Source organism: Pituophis catenifer, unplaced genomic scaffold (genome assembly GCF_029215685.1).
Source record: "Pituophis catenifer annectens isolate HBS135680 unplaced genomic scaffold, rPitCat1.0.hap2 SCAF_7, whole genome shotgun sequence".
Taxonomy (NCBI): Eukaryota; Metazoa; Chordata; class Lepidosauria; order Squamata; family Colubridae; genus Pituophis; species Pituophis catenifer.
The window spans coordinates 9,429,699-9,446,443 of record NW_027256887.1 but is presented as its reverse complement, the minus strand read 5'-3'; the positions used below and the strand labels follow the sequence as shown (position 1 = coordinate 9,446,443).

Below are 16,745 nucleotides of genomic sequence, written 5' to 3'. Positions count from 1 at the left end.
AGAACACCGCTTAGGGGGGCCCAAAAGCCCTACTAAGCAGGTATATACAAAAGTATGAAGGCTATTCCTTAACGCATTGTAAGCCCCCTGAGTCTCTGGAGAAGGGCGGCATATAAATCGAACTAATAAATAAATAAATAAATAAATAAATAAATTCATGCTAAAGGTTACCCAACTAAGTATTAACTGACACAGTGATCATTTTTGTATATCTCGTTTTTTCTATGGTGATAATTTTTGTATATCTCATTTTTTCTACGTGTTTCACTTTTCTTCTTTATAGTGTAACTGCTATTCTAATAGCAAATCCTTCCTAAAAGTTACTGCATTACATTCTTGATTAAATTATCTTTCCATTTATATAATTTTATGGTACTATTCCAAAAAAAAAAGTGGTTTTATTAGCTAGTTTTAGAAAATACACTTTTCCCAAAAGGTTTCCACAATTTTGTATGGCTGCTGAGAGTCAACCATAACTTGATGGCACCCAATCAATCAATCATGCAAATTCAACTATCCTCCTTGCACAACCATTCACAGGACAGTATTTCCCCCAAATTTAGCATTTTCTGAACAAAAAAACACCAACTACTTCTTTGCATTGAGAAAAGAAGATAAAAATGGCTAATTCAAAACTAAATGTGAAAAGAAAGAAGCGTGGAACAATATGCTTTCAGTTATGCCGGCTCATTTATCACTCAAACACACAAATGGGTTGTCTTTTACAACTAGATAATAAATATGACTCTCTCTCAGGGTACGGTTTCTGCTTTAATGGCCCACCATGGCTAGACAACATCATGATTTCTCCTTAACCAGTTTTTCTTCCATTCATCTCAGCTAATAACAGCAGGACCAGGGGTGGGTCCTAGAGAGACTCCTAGAGAGGCTCCTAGAGACCCCTAGAGAGGCTCTGGAGGCTGGGGACAGCAAAAAATGTCACTTCCTGCCCCACCCGGGAGTTGGAAAATGGGCCGTTTCAGGCCTTTGGAAGGCCTCTGAGGGAGTGAGAAAGGCTGTTTTCGCCCTTCCCAGATAAATAGAGAGGATCTGGAACCAGGTAAGAAAGAAAAACGGGCCTACCAGGCCATCATGTGCCAGGAGCGGGGGGGAGGAGGGTTTGCGTGCGCATGCACGTGGGCACATGTGCGCGCGATCCTCCCCCACCCCTCCCTTCTCCTGACACACAATGGCAAAAAGATTAGCCATCCCTGCTATAGGGCCTCCTGCTTGGAGTTAGACTAGAAGGGGTTGGACTGAAAACCTCCCTTCCGACTCTATTATTCTGTTATTCTATTCTGTTAAGTTTGCAATTGAACCTGAGAAGAGGTGTATTTTCTCAAGGCCTTATTTCCAGTTACCAGAACTGATATTTTGGCTATCATGATTTATATCTTACTAAATGAGCCAGATGACCTTGTCCTTTGGGTAGTTAATACTCAAAGGGTCATAAAAAGCGACCGCAAACACTGTAAGACAGAAAGCAACAAGAAACAGGACCTTGGATAGCTCCAAGGAAGCCCTCTTCGTCTAATTTTTTTTTTTTTTCCTGTTTGGCTAAAAACAAGAATGCCGATTATTTATTTATTTGCGATATTTGATTCTGATATTTGAACACCCTCCGGATTCCAAGGTACCAAGGACGACTTTGGGAAAGATTCAAAAATAGAGCTATAAACATTAACATCCACTGAAGGACCAGTGCTGATTTCCAGATGCTTACCATGCATTCTTTAAGATGACCCTTTGACCTCAGAGCCCTAAATGGGGAACTTAACAACCCTTTCAAAATGACTTGACTTTTAAAATATGGAGGAGACCCTCCCGTTTCAGAAATTGGCTTCCCTGACTTAGAGAAGACAGTTTTCTCTTGACTCATTCTAAGATTGTTGGAATGCAGACCCTTGGATATAGGACTTGGGCCCCACTGAGCCAGAGATGGATAGATTGCATTTTTAGATAGATAGATGGATGGATAGATGGATACAGGGGTGGGGCTGCTGGGGGTTCACAGGGGTTCGGGAGAACCTCTAGCTAAGATTCTGTGCAGTTTGGAGAACCCCGAAATCCCACTCCTGGCTGGCCCAGCCCACCCCTCCCAGGAGTCCACACACAGCCCATCTTGGATGCAGGTAAGTGCAGGATGCACACGAAGGCTCAGGCAAGGTGAAAACCAGGCCTACCGGAAGTTCAAGAAGGCCTGTTTCCAGCCTCCAGAGGGCCTCCAGAGCCTGGGGAGGCTGTTTTCACCCTCCCAGAGGCTCAAGAAAAGCCTCCGAAGCCTGGGGAGGGCAAAAACACCCCCCCGCCACAGTGCAGGAGGCCGACTAGGCCATGCCCACCATGGCCACGCCCACCCAGCAACTGGGCAGAGAACCCCTTGCTAATATTTTTTTTTTGGAATTTTTTTTTTATTTTTAAACAAAATTTAAAACATAAAACAATTATCATCCATTACAATTACAGAAAGTGTATTGATCGGTTACAAATCTTTTGTGCTTAATCCTCTATCCAACATTTTCTTATTTAACAGTTTATTACATTATTATTCTCATTTACCAATTATTTAACAGTAAATTATCCTCCATAAGGGGAAAAAAAAACCCTTTATATGTTTTATTATCTTATCCATTTCATATTTCATTTCCGTTCTTTCTTATCTAACCATTGATAAAATAAATCCCATATCAAATAATATTGTTTATCTTCTTGTTCCCTAATTTCAAATGTCAATTTACTCATTTCAGCACACTCCAAAATTTTGTTGATAACGTCGTCATCCGTGGGTATTTTCTCTCCTTTCCAGTTTTTAGCAAATACAATTCTAGCTGCCGTTAAAACATTCACAATTAAATATCTCATTTCTCTATTGTATATTTCTGGTAAAATCCGTAATAAAAATATCTCTGGTTTAAAGTCAATGTGCAAACAACCCCTTGCTAAAATTTTTGAAGCCCATCCCTGGATGGATAGATGGATAGATGAATATTGACTAGCTCAACACTACAGCAGGAAGGAGACACAAATAACCCCCTTCTGAAGTTATAAAGAAGATCTTCAGGCACTTGAAAGCTGCCCATAGAAATCAATGAAGTAATTCAGGACTTTAACAGAGGCCTAACTGAATAGCAGTACAGGTAGTCCTTGACTTAGGACCACAATTGAGCCCAAAATTTTGGTTGTGAAGTGAGGCATTTGTTAAGTGAATCTGACCCCATTTTACGATCTTTCTTGCCTCGATTGTTAAGTGAATCACTGCAGTTGATAAGTTAGTAACTCGGTTGTTAAGTGAATCTGGCTTCCCCATTGACTTTTCTTCTCAGAAGGTCTCAAAAACTGATCGCATGGCTGGCTGGGGAATTCTGGGAGTTGAAATCCAAGCCTCTTAAAGTTGCTAAAATCGAGAAACATTTATAAAAAAAGACACAAGAGATGCCTTTATGAACCTTATGCTCTAGTTGTCCAATGTGGGCTGATTTTCAGAGTAAACTAATTATGTGCCTCAAATCAGTGGTGGGTTCCTCCCGGTTCGGTCCGGTTCGGCCGAGTCGGTAGCGGTGACGATATGACGTCACCGAACTGGTTCTCCCCCCCGCCCTCCCACCCCCCCACCCATGTTATTCTTACCTTTTATTTGATCCCACCCCCAATCTATTGCTGCCTCCTGAGTCCCAGCTGATGACTAGAGGGAGAAAAACTGTTTAAACTCTTGCCGCGGGGCTTCAAAGGGCCGCCCTACAGCTGATCAGTGTTAAAAGCAAACAAATGAGTCAGGTCATAAGTGCGAGGACTGGTCGTGAGTGCGAGGACCTTCCAGAAATGACTGTGACCAGCTAGCCACGCCCACCTAGTCACATGACCTCCAAGCCACACCCACAAAATAAGCCACGCCCACAGAACTGGTAGTAAAAATATTTAGAACCCACCCCTGCCTCAAATAAATTATAATGTTGAAATGTTTATTAACATTTGCATCTGCTCCTGTCAAGGACTCCAAATGGAGTGTTTAGTTCTATTAAAACAGCATCTGTAACAAAGTGAGTGATTTAACCAAATGTTAAATCTGGTTGCTAGAATAACCTCACTCGCTCATTCTAAAAATTCTTGGCTCAAAATACACATTTCGTCCTGGCTCATTTGCTGAAAGGTGAACAGCAGGAGAAGAGGGAAAGGTTTTATTATGATAGAGCACCCTCTAATGTCCAACAATCAAAACAGAGCAACATCCTTCATGCCTTTTTAAACCAACCAATGCAGAAAACACACAAAAAAAATATTATTATTATTTTGTAGATAAAACAGATGCTGAAATATCTTAGGACACAGGAATTTTCCAATCTGTAGGGCTGAATCCTTGAATTACTTTCCCTTTTGCTTACTTAAGTCATCCTCCCCAATGCTAAAATCCAAATCAAAGATTATTACTTCACATACATTGAATAAATACATGTTCCTAGAGAACTGGCCCTATAGTCGAAAATTCTGATTTATAGTTTGATTAGCTACCCTTTCAGGCTTAAGGATCATGATTAGAAAAAGACCACTATCAATCATTTATGAATCAGATTGTAAACATTGCTAATTATGCTGATTGCCATGATCCAGACAATCAGAAGCACTGAAGTTCTATCAAATAATCATCAGTTCTTCACATTGTATAATGAATCCTAGCTGAATGACCAAAATGCAGAACAGATCAGTACGGTGAACTGGAGGAAACCATCAACTAATTTTGAAGCAGGCATTTTGGAAATCACGAGATTAAGACATGATAAATTAGTACGATTCTCTGGATTTAGTTCGTTTCCCCTCACATCCTGGACATAAACTGTTTCAACTCCTACCCTCAAAACGACGCTATAGAGCACTGCACACCAGAACAACTAGACACAAGGACAAAGGACAAAGTTATTTCCCTGAACACCATCACTCTGCTAAACAAATAATTCCCTCAACACTGTCAAACTATTTACTAAGTCTGCACTACTATTAATCTTCTCATCGTTCCCACCACCCATCTCCTCCCACTGATGACTGCATGACTGTAACCTTGTTGCTGGTATCCTTAAGATTTATATTGACTGTTTCCTAATATGATTTGATTGCTTATTTGTTCCCTATGACTATCATTAAATGTTGTACCTTATGATTCTTGACGAATGTATCTTTTCTTTTATGTACACAGAGAATGTATGCACCAAAGACAAATTCCTTGTGTGTCCAATCACACTTGGCCAATAAAAAATTCTACTCTACTCTACTCTACTCTACTCTACTCTACTCTACTCTACTCTACTCTACTCTACTCTACTCTTCTATTCTATTCTATTCTATTCTATTCTATTCTATTCTATTCTATTCTATTCTATTTCCAGCCTACTATTGTTTGACTAAGTTATATTGCATATAAGCTGATACTAAAACTCTGAGTTTCAAATGTAATTTAGAAGAAAGCATAAAAGCACACAGAACTATTAACACCTTCCATAAAACCTAGGAGCTTGGCCATTGTATTCATTAATAGGAATGTTTCTGGATGTCACAAAAGGGATTGCCAAGATCCACTCTGGTCATTTGTGATGTGATTGTTGCGTCTGAACATTTATGGACCATCAATCCAGAGCTGAGGTTGAGTGGTGTGGTGGCCTAGAGGCAGCGCTCTCGCCTTACAATCAGGAGGCTGCGAGTTTGATCCTAGGTAGAGTTTAGTTTACTTTATTGTCATTGCACCTCGTACAACGAAATTAAATGCCAACTCCAGCATACATTATAATTATGAAAATCAAACACAAACACACATCCTTCACATTCTATACAATTGAATTGAAAACCGATATTGCATTAATATTGCACTATACAGTAGAATTCAATATAGTTACTGCCCTAGGATAGAAGCTGTTTTTCAACCTATTGGTCCTTTTTTATTGACCTGTACTGTCTGCCAGATGGTAATAGTTCAAAAAAAAGGGTGCCCAGGATGAGATGGATCTTTAAGAATGTTTTGAACTTTCTTAAGGTAGCGGGAGCTATAAAGCTCTTCCAAGGAGGGGAGAGGGCAACCAATGATCCTCTGGGCAATGACATTGACCCTCTGGAGCGCTGTCCTATCAGCCACTTAGCAATTGGCAAACCAGACACAGGTGCAGTAAGTTAAAATACTCTCTATGGTGCAGCGGTAGAAGGCCACCAGCAGTTTTCCATTCAATTGTTGTTTCCTGAGAAGTTTCAGGTAGTATAATCTCTGCTGGGCCCTTTTGACCAGTGCTGCAATGTGAGCGCCCCAGGTCAGGTGACAAGAAGGATATCCGGTCAGTAAACACTCAGCTCCATTCAGTTGTCCAGACTCTACCCCACAAGAGGTCATTAAAAGACGACGATGAACCAAGAGATGAGATTGCCTCAGAGACTTTAGCTTTTTGACCAACATGGCAACTGTTTAATAAATGCCCAAAGATTTCTCCTTTCTGTGCAAGCAATGTTGTGAATGCATCTACAACATGCTGCAAAAATTCCAAATATGTTCCCTCTTGCAGAAGTTGCCCACCCGAGACATCTACTCACTACTCACAAGCAATTTTCTCATGCGTGGCCACCAAAATTGGCGTCTTACTAGGTGTAATGTTTTGAGAAAGCCAAAATGGCCAGCCGTTTTCGTATCGTGACATATATGTAGCACTGACTGCCGCAGTGACCCGGGAATGTACAACTTGTCTCCCATCCAAGCAAAACCATCTCGGTGAGTTAATGTAGTCCTGTGTTCTATCAACCAAGCGTCCACAGCCAATTCCCGCCGCAGATCAAAACTGGGCGACGAGTGGAAGACCACATTCAACTGCCCATTAGGTAGTTACAAATTCCTGGTGATGTCATTCGGCCTACAGGGTGCTCCAGCTGTATTTATGCAAGTAATAAACGAGGTATTGCGTGAGCACCTATATCGGGGTGTCCTCGTCTATCTGGACGATATCCTAATCTAAACATACGAGTTTAGTGCGACAGGTGTTATCCAAACTGCTGCGAGCAAAACTTTTCGTTAAGCTGTCGAAGTGCGAATTTCAGTGCATGAAGTTGGATTATTTAGGGTATCGCATCTCAGGGGACGGGGTGGAAATGGACCCGAGGAAAGTGAGCGCGGTGCTGGAATGGCAGGCACCTACTACGCGGAAACAATTACAGAGTTTCCTTGGCTTTGCGAACTTTTATCGGCAGTTTATTCCAGCGTTTGCTCAGATAGCTCTCCCATTAAGCGACTTACTCCACACGAAATCATCGGGTCTGAAAGCGAGACCAGGACAATTGTTGGTATGGACTCCGGACTGCCAAAGAGCCTTTGGCACACAGACCCTTCCCGAGGCTTGCCATCCAGCTTTGCGTTCAGATAAAAACATCCACAGAGACCGATTAAACTACCCTAAGAAGAAAATATAACAAATGGACTTACTGTGAGACATCTGTTACAGCAGGCAGAAGGGCCTCTTCAGCTGTCAGGTCCACATCTTCAGTGAAGCTGCTGGCTCTCGACATCCCACCACTGTTGCCTTCCAAATGTTTCTTGACTAAGTTTAGAAAATGGGAAATGGAATGTACATTAATCTAGCCAGGGAGGCCAAATTCCTCAGCATGTCCTTTTCTACTTATATCAATAAGCTACTGTATATAAATGGGAGCAATCCAGGGATGGGCTGCTGGGGGTTCGGGAGAACCTCTAGCTAAGATTCTGTGCAGTTCAGAGAACCCCCAAATCCCATTCCTGGCTGGCCCCGCCCACCCTACCCCTCCCAGGAGTCCCCAGGCGGCCCGTTTTGGATGTAGGTAAGTGCAGGGTACACGTGGAGGCTCAGGGAGGGCGAAAAATGGGCCTACTGGAAGTTCGGGAAGGCTGGAAATGGGCCTGTTTCCAGCCTCCAAAGGGCCTCCGGAGCCTGGGGAGGTCATTTTTGCCCTCCCAGAGGCTTGAGGAAAGCTTCCGGAACCCAGGGAGAGCAAAAACGCTCTCCCCCCACCTTGGTGCAGGAGGCCAATTAGGCCACGCCCACCCATCAACCGGGCAGAGAACCCCTTGCTAAATTTGTTGAAGCCCACTCCTGGAGCAATCCCCATATTTCCTCACATTGATGATGGCAGGTAATGAAACATCTGCAAGCAACAACCAAGCTCAGAGAGCACCAAGGACTCCACAGTTCAATCTTGAGCTATAGTTATCCCCTTCTGTTGCTTTCCCTGCCACTATCTCAGTCCTCAGTGACTGAAGGCATTTGTTTGAAAATCAGTTCAAACAAACAGGTAGGGGAAGGATTTCCTTCCTAACGTAGAGTTTATCAACTGAAGCTTTAGGAACCAAAATGCATTTTGTTGATACAGGTGGTCCTTGATTTATGACCACAACTGAGCATATATATTATTGGTAACAATGATAATAATGTAACAGAATAGCGTTGGCTAAATTTCTTTTTATATTACCTTATTTATAATTCTGTTAAATATATTGTGCATATTTATAGTTCTAAACCATCTTTATATTTAATTCATACACAGCAATAGTCTTTCTTCATCTAATTTTTACCTCTTATCTCTAACCACTCATAAAATCTACTTCCAGGGAAGTAGAGATGAGGTGGCACAATTTCATACTTAAGGCCTCCTCCAGTAATCAATTAAACATAAAGAAAGTCTGATGGAAAAACATACATACATCCACAAACATCAAGCATACTGTCTTATTATATCTCTGTCTGGAGATAGATAGATAGATAGATAGATAGATAGATAGATAGATAGATAGATAGATAGGACAGACGGATGAACAGACAGACAGACATGGATGGATGGATAAAAGATAGGAAGGATGGATGAACGGATGGAAAAAGGATAGGAAGGATGGATGATGGATGATAGACAGATAGACAGACAGATAAATAAAGGTAGATGATAGACAGACAGACAGACAGATAGACAGAATTGAATTAGTGAAATATAACAACCAGAAGTTATGGTATGTTTAAATACAATCAAAATATATGCTAATATAATCAGAAAAGAATATACAGAATAGTAATCAAATAAGTGACATTTGAAGAAACAAAAGATATATCCATAAAATGTCAATATGCAATTACCTCAGCCTTTTAACATATTATTAAACATAATTATGTAAGCCCCATCTTATCCATTTTATTATATATATTATTTCAGTACAATGGTATTTATACAATATATTTAGATTCTTAATATTTTATTGTTTGGATGCCTTAATGTATGAACAATGAGTCTGCTTACAGGAAGGAAGTACAAGGGCTGACATTGGGGTGTAATGAAAATAATCTCATACTTAACACCACAAAAACTAAAGAATTTATAATTGACTTCAGGAGGAAGAGGGATGTACATCTACCATTGTACATAAATGGTGAGGAGGTGGAGAGGGTGGGTAGTTTTAAATTTCTGGGCATTTATATCTCGGAGGACCTCTCATGGACTATGAATGCTAACATGCTTGTGAAGAAGGCACAGTAGAGGCTGTACTTCTTGAGAATGCTCAGGAAGATAAATCTATCTCAGCATCTACTTCTGTCCTACTATCGCAGCACCATTGAGAGTGTCCTGACATACGGCATTCTTGCATGGTATGGGAGCAGCTCTGTAGCGGACAAAAAGGCTCTACAGAGAATCATTAAAACTGCCCAGAATATCATCGGACTCCAGCTACCAGCCCTGGTTGACATCTTTGAATCTCGCTGTTTGAGAAAGTTGCATAACATTCTCAGAGACTTTTCCCATTCTGCTTACAAACTTTTTGGACTGTTGCCTTCTGGCAGAAGATACAGAACAATTAAAACTCGTACCACATATTTTCTGAATAGTTTTTATCCCAGAGCTATAATTGCACTCAACCATGAACTAAAGGGCCACCATCAGCGAGCTGTTGGACAGTACTACTTGGTCTGTTGTGTGGATGTTTGGGTGGTTTAGGGGTGGAGAATTGTGGTGGGTGGGAGTGTGTTTGGGGATTGTTATGCGTGTTGGACCTGGTCTTTGGGTGTTAAGTGAATTTCGTTGTATGGGTATACTGTGTATACACGTACAATGACACTAAAGTTATTTATTTACAACATCTGACAGCTGTAGCTAGGGGGACTTTTGCACAGGTTCGGCTGGTGCACCAATTGCGACCCTACTTGGATCGGGAGGCTCTCCTCATGCCCTTGTCACTTCACGGTTAGATTATTGTAATACGCTCTACATGGGGCTACCATTGAAAAGTGTTTGGAGACTACAGCTGGTCCAGAACGCAGCCGCGTGAGCTATTGTGGGTGCACTTAGATACACCCACATTACACCAATTCTCTGTGAGCTGCACTGGCTCCCTATTGGTCTCTGGGCACAATTCAAGGTGTTGCTTATTACCTTTAAAGCCCTACATGGCTCAGGGCCAGGTTATCTTTGAGACCGCCTTCTACCACATAGCTCCCAGCTATATGGTAGCTAAGATCCCACAGAGTTGGTCTCCTTCAGGTCCCGTCAGCTAAACAATGCTGGCTGGTGGGCCCGCGGGGGAGGGCCTTCTCTGTGGCTGCCCCAGCTCTCTGGAACCAGTTATCTCCTGAGGTCCGGACCACCCCCACCCTATTGGCCTTCCGAAAAGCGGTGAAGATGTGGCTTTTCCGGCAGGCCTGGGGCCGTTGATCTCGCTGTTGCGATCTTGGGAGATCCGGCCATGAATGGTGTGAATGGGTTTTAATGTTTTAATTTTTAAATGTTTTTATAATGGTTTTTTAAATGCATTGTAAGCCGCCCTGAGTCTTCGGAGAAAGGCGGCATATAAATTGAATGAATGAATGAATGAATGAATGAATGAATGAATGAATGAATGAATAAATAAATAAATAAATAAATAAATAAATAAATACATAAATATTGAATAGAAAGGAAAGAAAAAAGTGTACATTCTATCAATGGATATATATATATGTTTTTCCTCTAGCCAGGTTTTTCCTACATAACCAAGGTTTTTCTGCAGCCCTAGCTCAGTGGAATCACATCCACTCAATTCTGGGCTTTCTCCTTTCTGGCAGCCAGCAAGCTCTTGCTGCCTGGTGAGAGACTTATATAGATCTATTTTTGGCTCGTTAGCCATCATCAGTAAGCCACACCCACATCTCATGTATCCTCCCTGTAAAGGTACAATATCTCAGTGATTCCACTGAGCTAGGGCTGCAGAAAAACCTTGGTTACATAGGAAAAACCTGGCTAGAGGAAAAACACACATAAATCCTACGAAGAAGTAAGAAAATAGATATTGTACCTTTACAGGGAGGATACATGAGATGTGGGTGTGGCTTACTGATGATGGCTAACGAGCCAGAAATAGATCTATATAAGTCTCTCACCTGGCAGCAAGAGCTTGCTGGCTGCCAGAAAGAAAAAAGCCCAGAATCAAGTGGATGTGATTCCACTGAGCTAGGGCTGCAGAAAAACCTTGGTTACGTAGGAAAAACCTGGCTAGAGGAAAAACACACATAAATCCTACAAAGAAGTAAGAATATATATATTAAGCTAAGGTCTGCATCACTGAGATTTATATGCTTGTTTAAAACGACTCGCATATTCACAGTGGTGGTTTTTTTTTTCTCCCCAACCTACCTGTTTGCTTGAAAATCCGTGTAAGACCTAATGGAGGAAGAAGGATGCAAATGTGTTCAAACAGAGCCCCTCATAGTTCTTCGCGGTTTCTAAATTGATCCTAGGTGGGAAGATTATCCCATTGTTCTAAAAACGACCCCAACTATGACAAGGTGAGCAACCTGTGTGAGAACTTTCAAAGTGTCCTTCACTTGGGGAAAAAAAATAAAAATAAAGCGTTCATCAGAAAAGTTCAAGATTTTCACAAGTTGCATGTTTTGCACTAGCGCTCTCCCTCCCTCCCTCCCTCCCTCCCTCCCTCTGTCTCCCTCTCCCTCTCTATTTTGTATTTTGTAGAATCTGCCACAACCAGCCCATTGTTGTGGCCCGCCAGCAGCCTGCACGGATTGTGGCTGATCCTGACAATGAGGAGGCTGGTGTGGTGTCGCGCCAGCAGCCTGTGCAGCCGGCGCTTGAGTCGGACAGCGAGGAGGCTGAAGAGGATGTGATGCCAGAGGCAGAGACTCAGCCAGGGCCTTCAGAACCTCCAGAGGCTCCTTCAAGTGAAAAGAGTGAAGTGGAGGAGCCTCTCCTCAATGCTCGAGCACTCAGGGCTGCCAAAAGGCAGGAGTGGCTACTCAGGAGGAGGTCTCCTTGAGAGTAAGGATTGGGGCTAATTGGCCACTCCCTTAGCCTATTTAAATTCGCTCACAGATAGCACACCCTGCTGGAAACAACGTTTAATTACTACGCAGAGCATTTTGAGAGTGAATTTCTTGTTATATCTTGGTTTCTGGGCTGGTTGCCAACCCTTGTTGGATTTTGTTTATTCTCTGTAATTCATAGCAGGCTGATAAGGACATTTGCACTGAAAGCCTGCATTTTGGAAGGGGTCTGTTTGTATTAAACGGAGTTTTTGGAGCTTTGTGTGTGTCACACTCCTTGGGATCCGGAGCTGAGGCAGAACATCCATTATAGATAAGTCACAGTCTCCAATTCAACTACCCACTTTCTGTCTTGATTAATATTAAAGGAATGCACCTTGGTTTGCTACCTTCTTTGGTAAATGTAAATTATACATGATCTAAGCTTGGAAGATTTTCCAAGGAATGATCTCTCAAGTCACATTCAGAATTAGCCAGATGTCAGAAACAGCTGCAGAATGAACGGTACCCTCCCTTCCCCAGCCACTTCTCATTCAGAACAGTTCCAGATCTGGTTAACTATTATAATTTTGTAGGATGCCCGTTGGTGAACATCCAGTGAAGCAAATGTCCTTCTGCTGGAAGAGAAGATGCTCAACTGACCATCTTAAATAGGAAATATTAGATGAAAGAGAGATTCATTTGTCTGGGCACCACAGAGACTCAATGGAAGAGTGAAGGAATTGCAACAACACATGGACAAGAATTAGTACTCTTCTCTTTCAGGTCTTCCTTTTTTTCCCCCCACCATTTTAATTTCGAGAGATGAAGATTCAGCGATTGAGGGAACAGGAAACATGTGGGTTTACCCATTGATATTTAGTTATTCCTTTGGTCCTGTAGTGGCTCAGTGGCTAAGACGCTGAGCTTGTTGATCAAAAAGATCGGCAGTTCAACAGTTTGAATCCCTAGTGCCACGTAACAGGGTGAGCTCCCGTTACTTGTCCCAGCTTCTGCCAACCTAGCAGTTCGAAAGCACGTAAAAAATGCAAGTAGAAAAATAGGGACCACCTTTGGTGGGAAGGTAACAGCGTTTCGTGCGCCTTTGGCGTTTAGTCATGCCGGCCACATGACCACGGAGACATCTTCAGACAGCGCTGGCCCTTCGGCTTTGAAATGGAGATGAGCACCGCCCCCTAGAGTCGGGAACGACTAGCACATATATGCAAGGGGAATCTTTACCTTTACCTTTGGTCCTGTAGACCCAGCTTTGTCATGAAGTACAGCTGTAGGCCTTGGGTACAGTAGATATGGTGCCATGGCAATATCACTGATTATTTCATCTCACACAAAAAGGGGTCAGCCTAGATTCCCTATGTAACACAATCGAATTAAGCCCAACTCTTATTGAGTACTGTTGACCCTTCTAACTCTAAGCACCTGCTGACCATTACTTGAGAAGATTCTTATGTTTAAGCTCTATCAGTAAGTCACTTTCATTGAACCTTTACGTGTGGACCTGGTCTTTCACACCTGACTAGTAAAGTCACGCTTGGATTACTGTGTTCAGTTCTGGTTACCATGGTACCCCAAAAAAATGCTGAGGTCCAAGAAAGAGTGCGGAGAAGAGCAACAAAAATGGTAAGGTATCTGGAGGCTAAACCCTACAATAAACATCGAAGGGAACTAGGTATGTTTAGCCTAGCAAAGAGAAGACTTAGAGGTGACATGGTAGCCATCTTCCAACACTTGAAGGGCTGTCAAAGAAAAGAGGGGTTGGTTTATTCTCCAAAGCACCTGAGGGCAGGACAAGAAGCAATGGATGGAAAGTAAGTAGACACAGGGAGAACGAGTCTGGAACTAAGGGAAAATGTCCTGACGATGAGAACAATTAGTTGGTGAAACAGCTTGCCTCCCAGAGTTGTGGTGCTCCATCGCAGAAAACATTGGACATGTTGTGACCTAGGCCCAAGTAGTTATTACCAGACACAATCAGTCCTAAACAAACCTATTTTATTAGAACAGCTGAGAATTACTTCATTCTCAGCTTAGTCCAAATTAATTCCAAAACAAATTCTTCATAAACAGTCCTTCGGTCTTATCATCAACCTTTGTCTTCTTTGGCACCCTGCCAAAGGCTTTTCTTGGCAAATCCCCAGGAAGTTCATAAACAAGAGACCACGACAAGAAACAAATTTAGCAAAGTTGCTTTCCTACAAAGAGCCCAAGAGCCTTTGCTGCTCTTTTAAGCCTTATGGGAGGGGCCAATCATCTCCTGGCCTTACTCCCGAGTCGTCCTTTTTGCTTTAGCTGCTCTTGCCTTCTTGCAACTCTTCGCATGCGTGCACTAGGAACAAGCTCCTCCTGTTCCTCTGCCTCTCTGCTGTCAGCCTCTGGAGGCTCCGGAGTCTGCGCATCGCTCCCAGATGACCCTGGCCCCATCTCTGCCTCCGATGCAGAGCCCTCATCCAGGCCTTCCCCAGACTCCAGGACTGGTTCATTGTCCTCCCTAGCCTCCTCACTGTCCGACTCTGCTGCCAGCTCTGCAGGCTGCTGGTGGACCACAACAGGACAACAATTTGTCTGGGATTGAATAAGAACTCCTGCCTTGCACAGGAGGTTGGACTAAAGGACCTCTGAGGACCCTTCCAGCCCTATGATCCTATGACTATTACAGCCACTATGTACAATAGAGAGACAGAAGACTAGCAGAGCACATCCAGAAACATCAAGTAGCAGTTACAACACACTATACAAACTCCTTAATCCCACCAAACATGGACAAACTGGAGTATATTTTCAACTGGGAAACTGGGAACGTCCTAGGCCAAGCTGGATCCAAGCACACTAGAGAATTCCTGGAAGCTTGGCATTCCGACAAATCATCCATCAATAGATAGAGATAAACCATATTTGTATGCTATTCAAAGGAGAAAACAAAAAGCTACCCCCACCAACGCTGACAAGGCAAACCACGCTATATAACTAGGGAGCAAACCACACACTCACTAGCACTGATGATGTTACCTAGTAGGGTGACAAAATGTCTGCAAGCAAAGAACCAAGCTCAGAGACCACCAAGGATTCTAACATAAACTGATAAATTTCAGAATTGTTTTTCACTTTTCTTTTTTTCTGTGGTATCTAAATCTCAGAATCGGGGGAATGAAGCAGTGGTGAAATTCAATTTTTTTTACTACCGGTTCTGTGGGCGTGGCTTGGTAGGCATGGTGTGGCTTGGTGGGTGTGGCAGGGGAAGGATACTGCAAAATCTCCATTCCCATCTCACTCTGGGGCCAGCCAGATCCTAAGTAGGCTGACTTGTTTAGGTTTTAAAAGAACAGTGTACACAAACAAAACGAAATACCTTTTGGTAGACTTAAAGCTCACATGAACTTGTGAGCATGAGCTCACATGCTTAGGATTCAATTAGGAAAACACTTTGAGGCATGCAAGAATATGTCACACCCAGGGTTGTCCATAAAATATGGTCCAAATAATTAAAATGATGACCCTGATGGTGTCATTGAAGGTCTCCCTCTTTTGTTTAACACAACACATCCAGATGTCAGGACAGTTCTGGATGTATTGAGTCTCCAGCTCATTAAAGCAGCTGTGTCTCTTCTGAATCTAGGAAGTACTAATCCAAAAAGTACCAAGCCAAAAAGAGACAGTCAATAGTTTACCTCCAGGTTCATCAAGGTAGAAATTCAATTCTTTCTTGTCTTCTTGATCATCAATGAAGTCGTAAGTAATCTGAGGAATGGATAATGCCGTGTCCCCTGGATTTATAGATGTCAAACCATTATCGTGCCCGGATTTCCCTTTCCTTTTATATCTTTTACTCTGAAACAAAACAGAACACTCAAATTTTATGATCCTCCATATACAGGAGAAAATCATGCTTGCAGAATTTTGAAAACGTTACACTAGATCAAGGGTGACAAACTCGCGCTGTCACGTTGTCGTCACGCGACGTATCGCAACTTCTTTCCCCTTCGCTAAAACGGGGGTGGGCGTGGCCAGCATGTGATGCATCTGGTCCGCAGGCTGTGAGTTTGACACCCCGAATTAGATAGTCCAAAGCCAATACCCAAATCTGATGTAATTAAATAATAATAATAATTGTGGAAACCTTTTGGGAAAAGTGTATTTTTGAGGTTTGGTGGCTAATAACATCACTTTTTTTTTTTGGAGCTTCAAGATAATCCTATTCCACTGCTGGAATGGCCTGGGAAGAGCCCAGACCTTAACCCAATTGAAAAATCTAGGGAGCTGACTAAAGAAACTTGTTAGTCAGAAGCGACCCAGCAATAAAACCCAGTTAATAGAAGCCATCATTCAATCTTGGTTTCACATTAGAACAGCTGCAGAACTAAAAAACTTGATTCACTCCATGGGAAGACGTTGTAAGGCCGTCATTCATGCTAAAGGTTACCCAACTAAGTATTAACTGACATGGTGATAATTTTTGTATATCTT

At 42.4% G+C, this 16,745-nt stretch overlaps 1 protein-coding gene across 1 annotated transcript in view; it reads right to left on the bottom strand.

Moving 5' to 3' along the window:
• Positions 1-16,745, bottom strand: part of LOC139319581 (potassium voltage-gated channel subfamily KQT member 1-like) — a 173,552-nt gene that overhangs the window by 121,071 nt on the left and 35,736 nt on the right. Inside the window, exons 10-12 of the mRNA XM_070947484.1 lie at positions 15,950-16,095; positions 11,641-11,667; positions 7,442-7,556 (exon numbers count right to left, since the gene is read on the bottom strand). Coding sequence (XP_070803585.1) covers positions 7,442-7,556; positions 11,641-11,667; positions 15,950-16,095 — 288 coding nt within the window. The remainder of the gene's footprint in view (positions 1-7,441; positions 7,557-11,640; positions 11,668-15,949; positions 16,096-16,745) is intronic.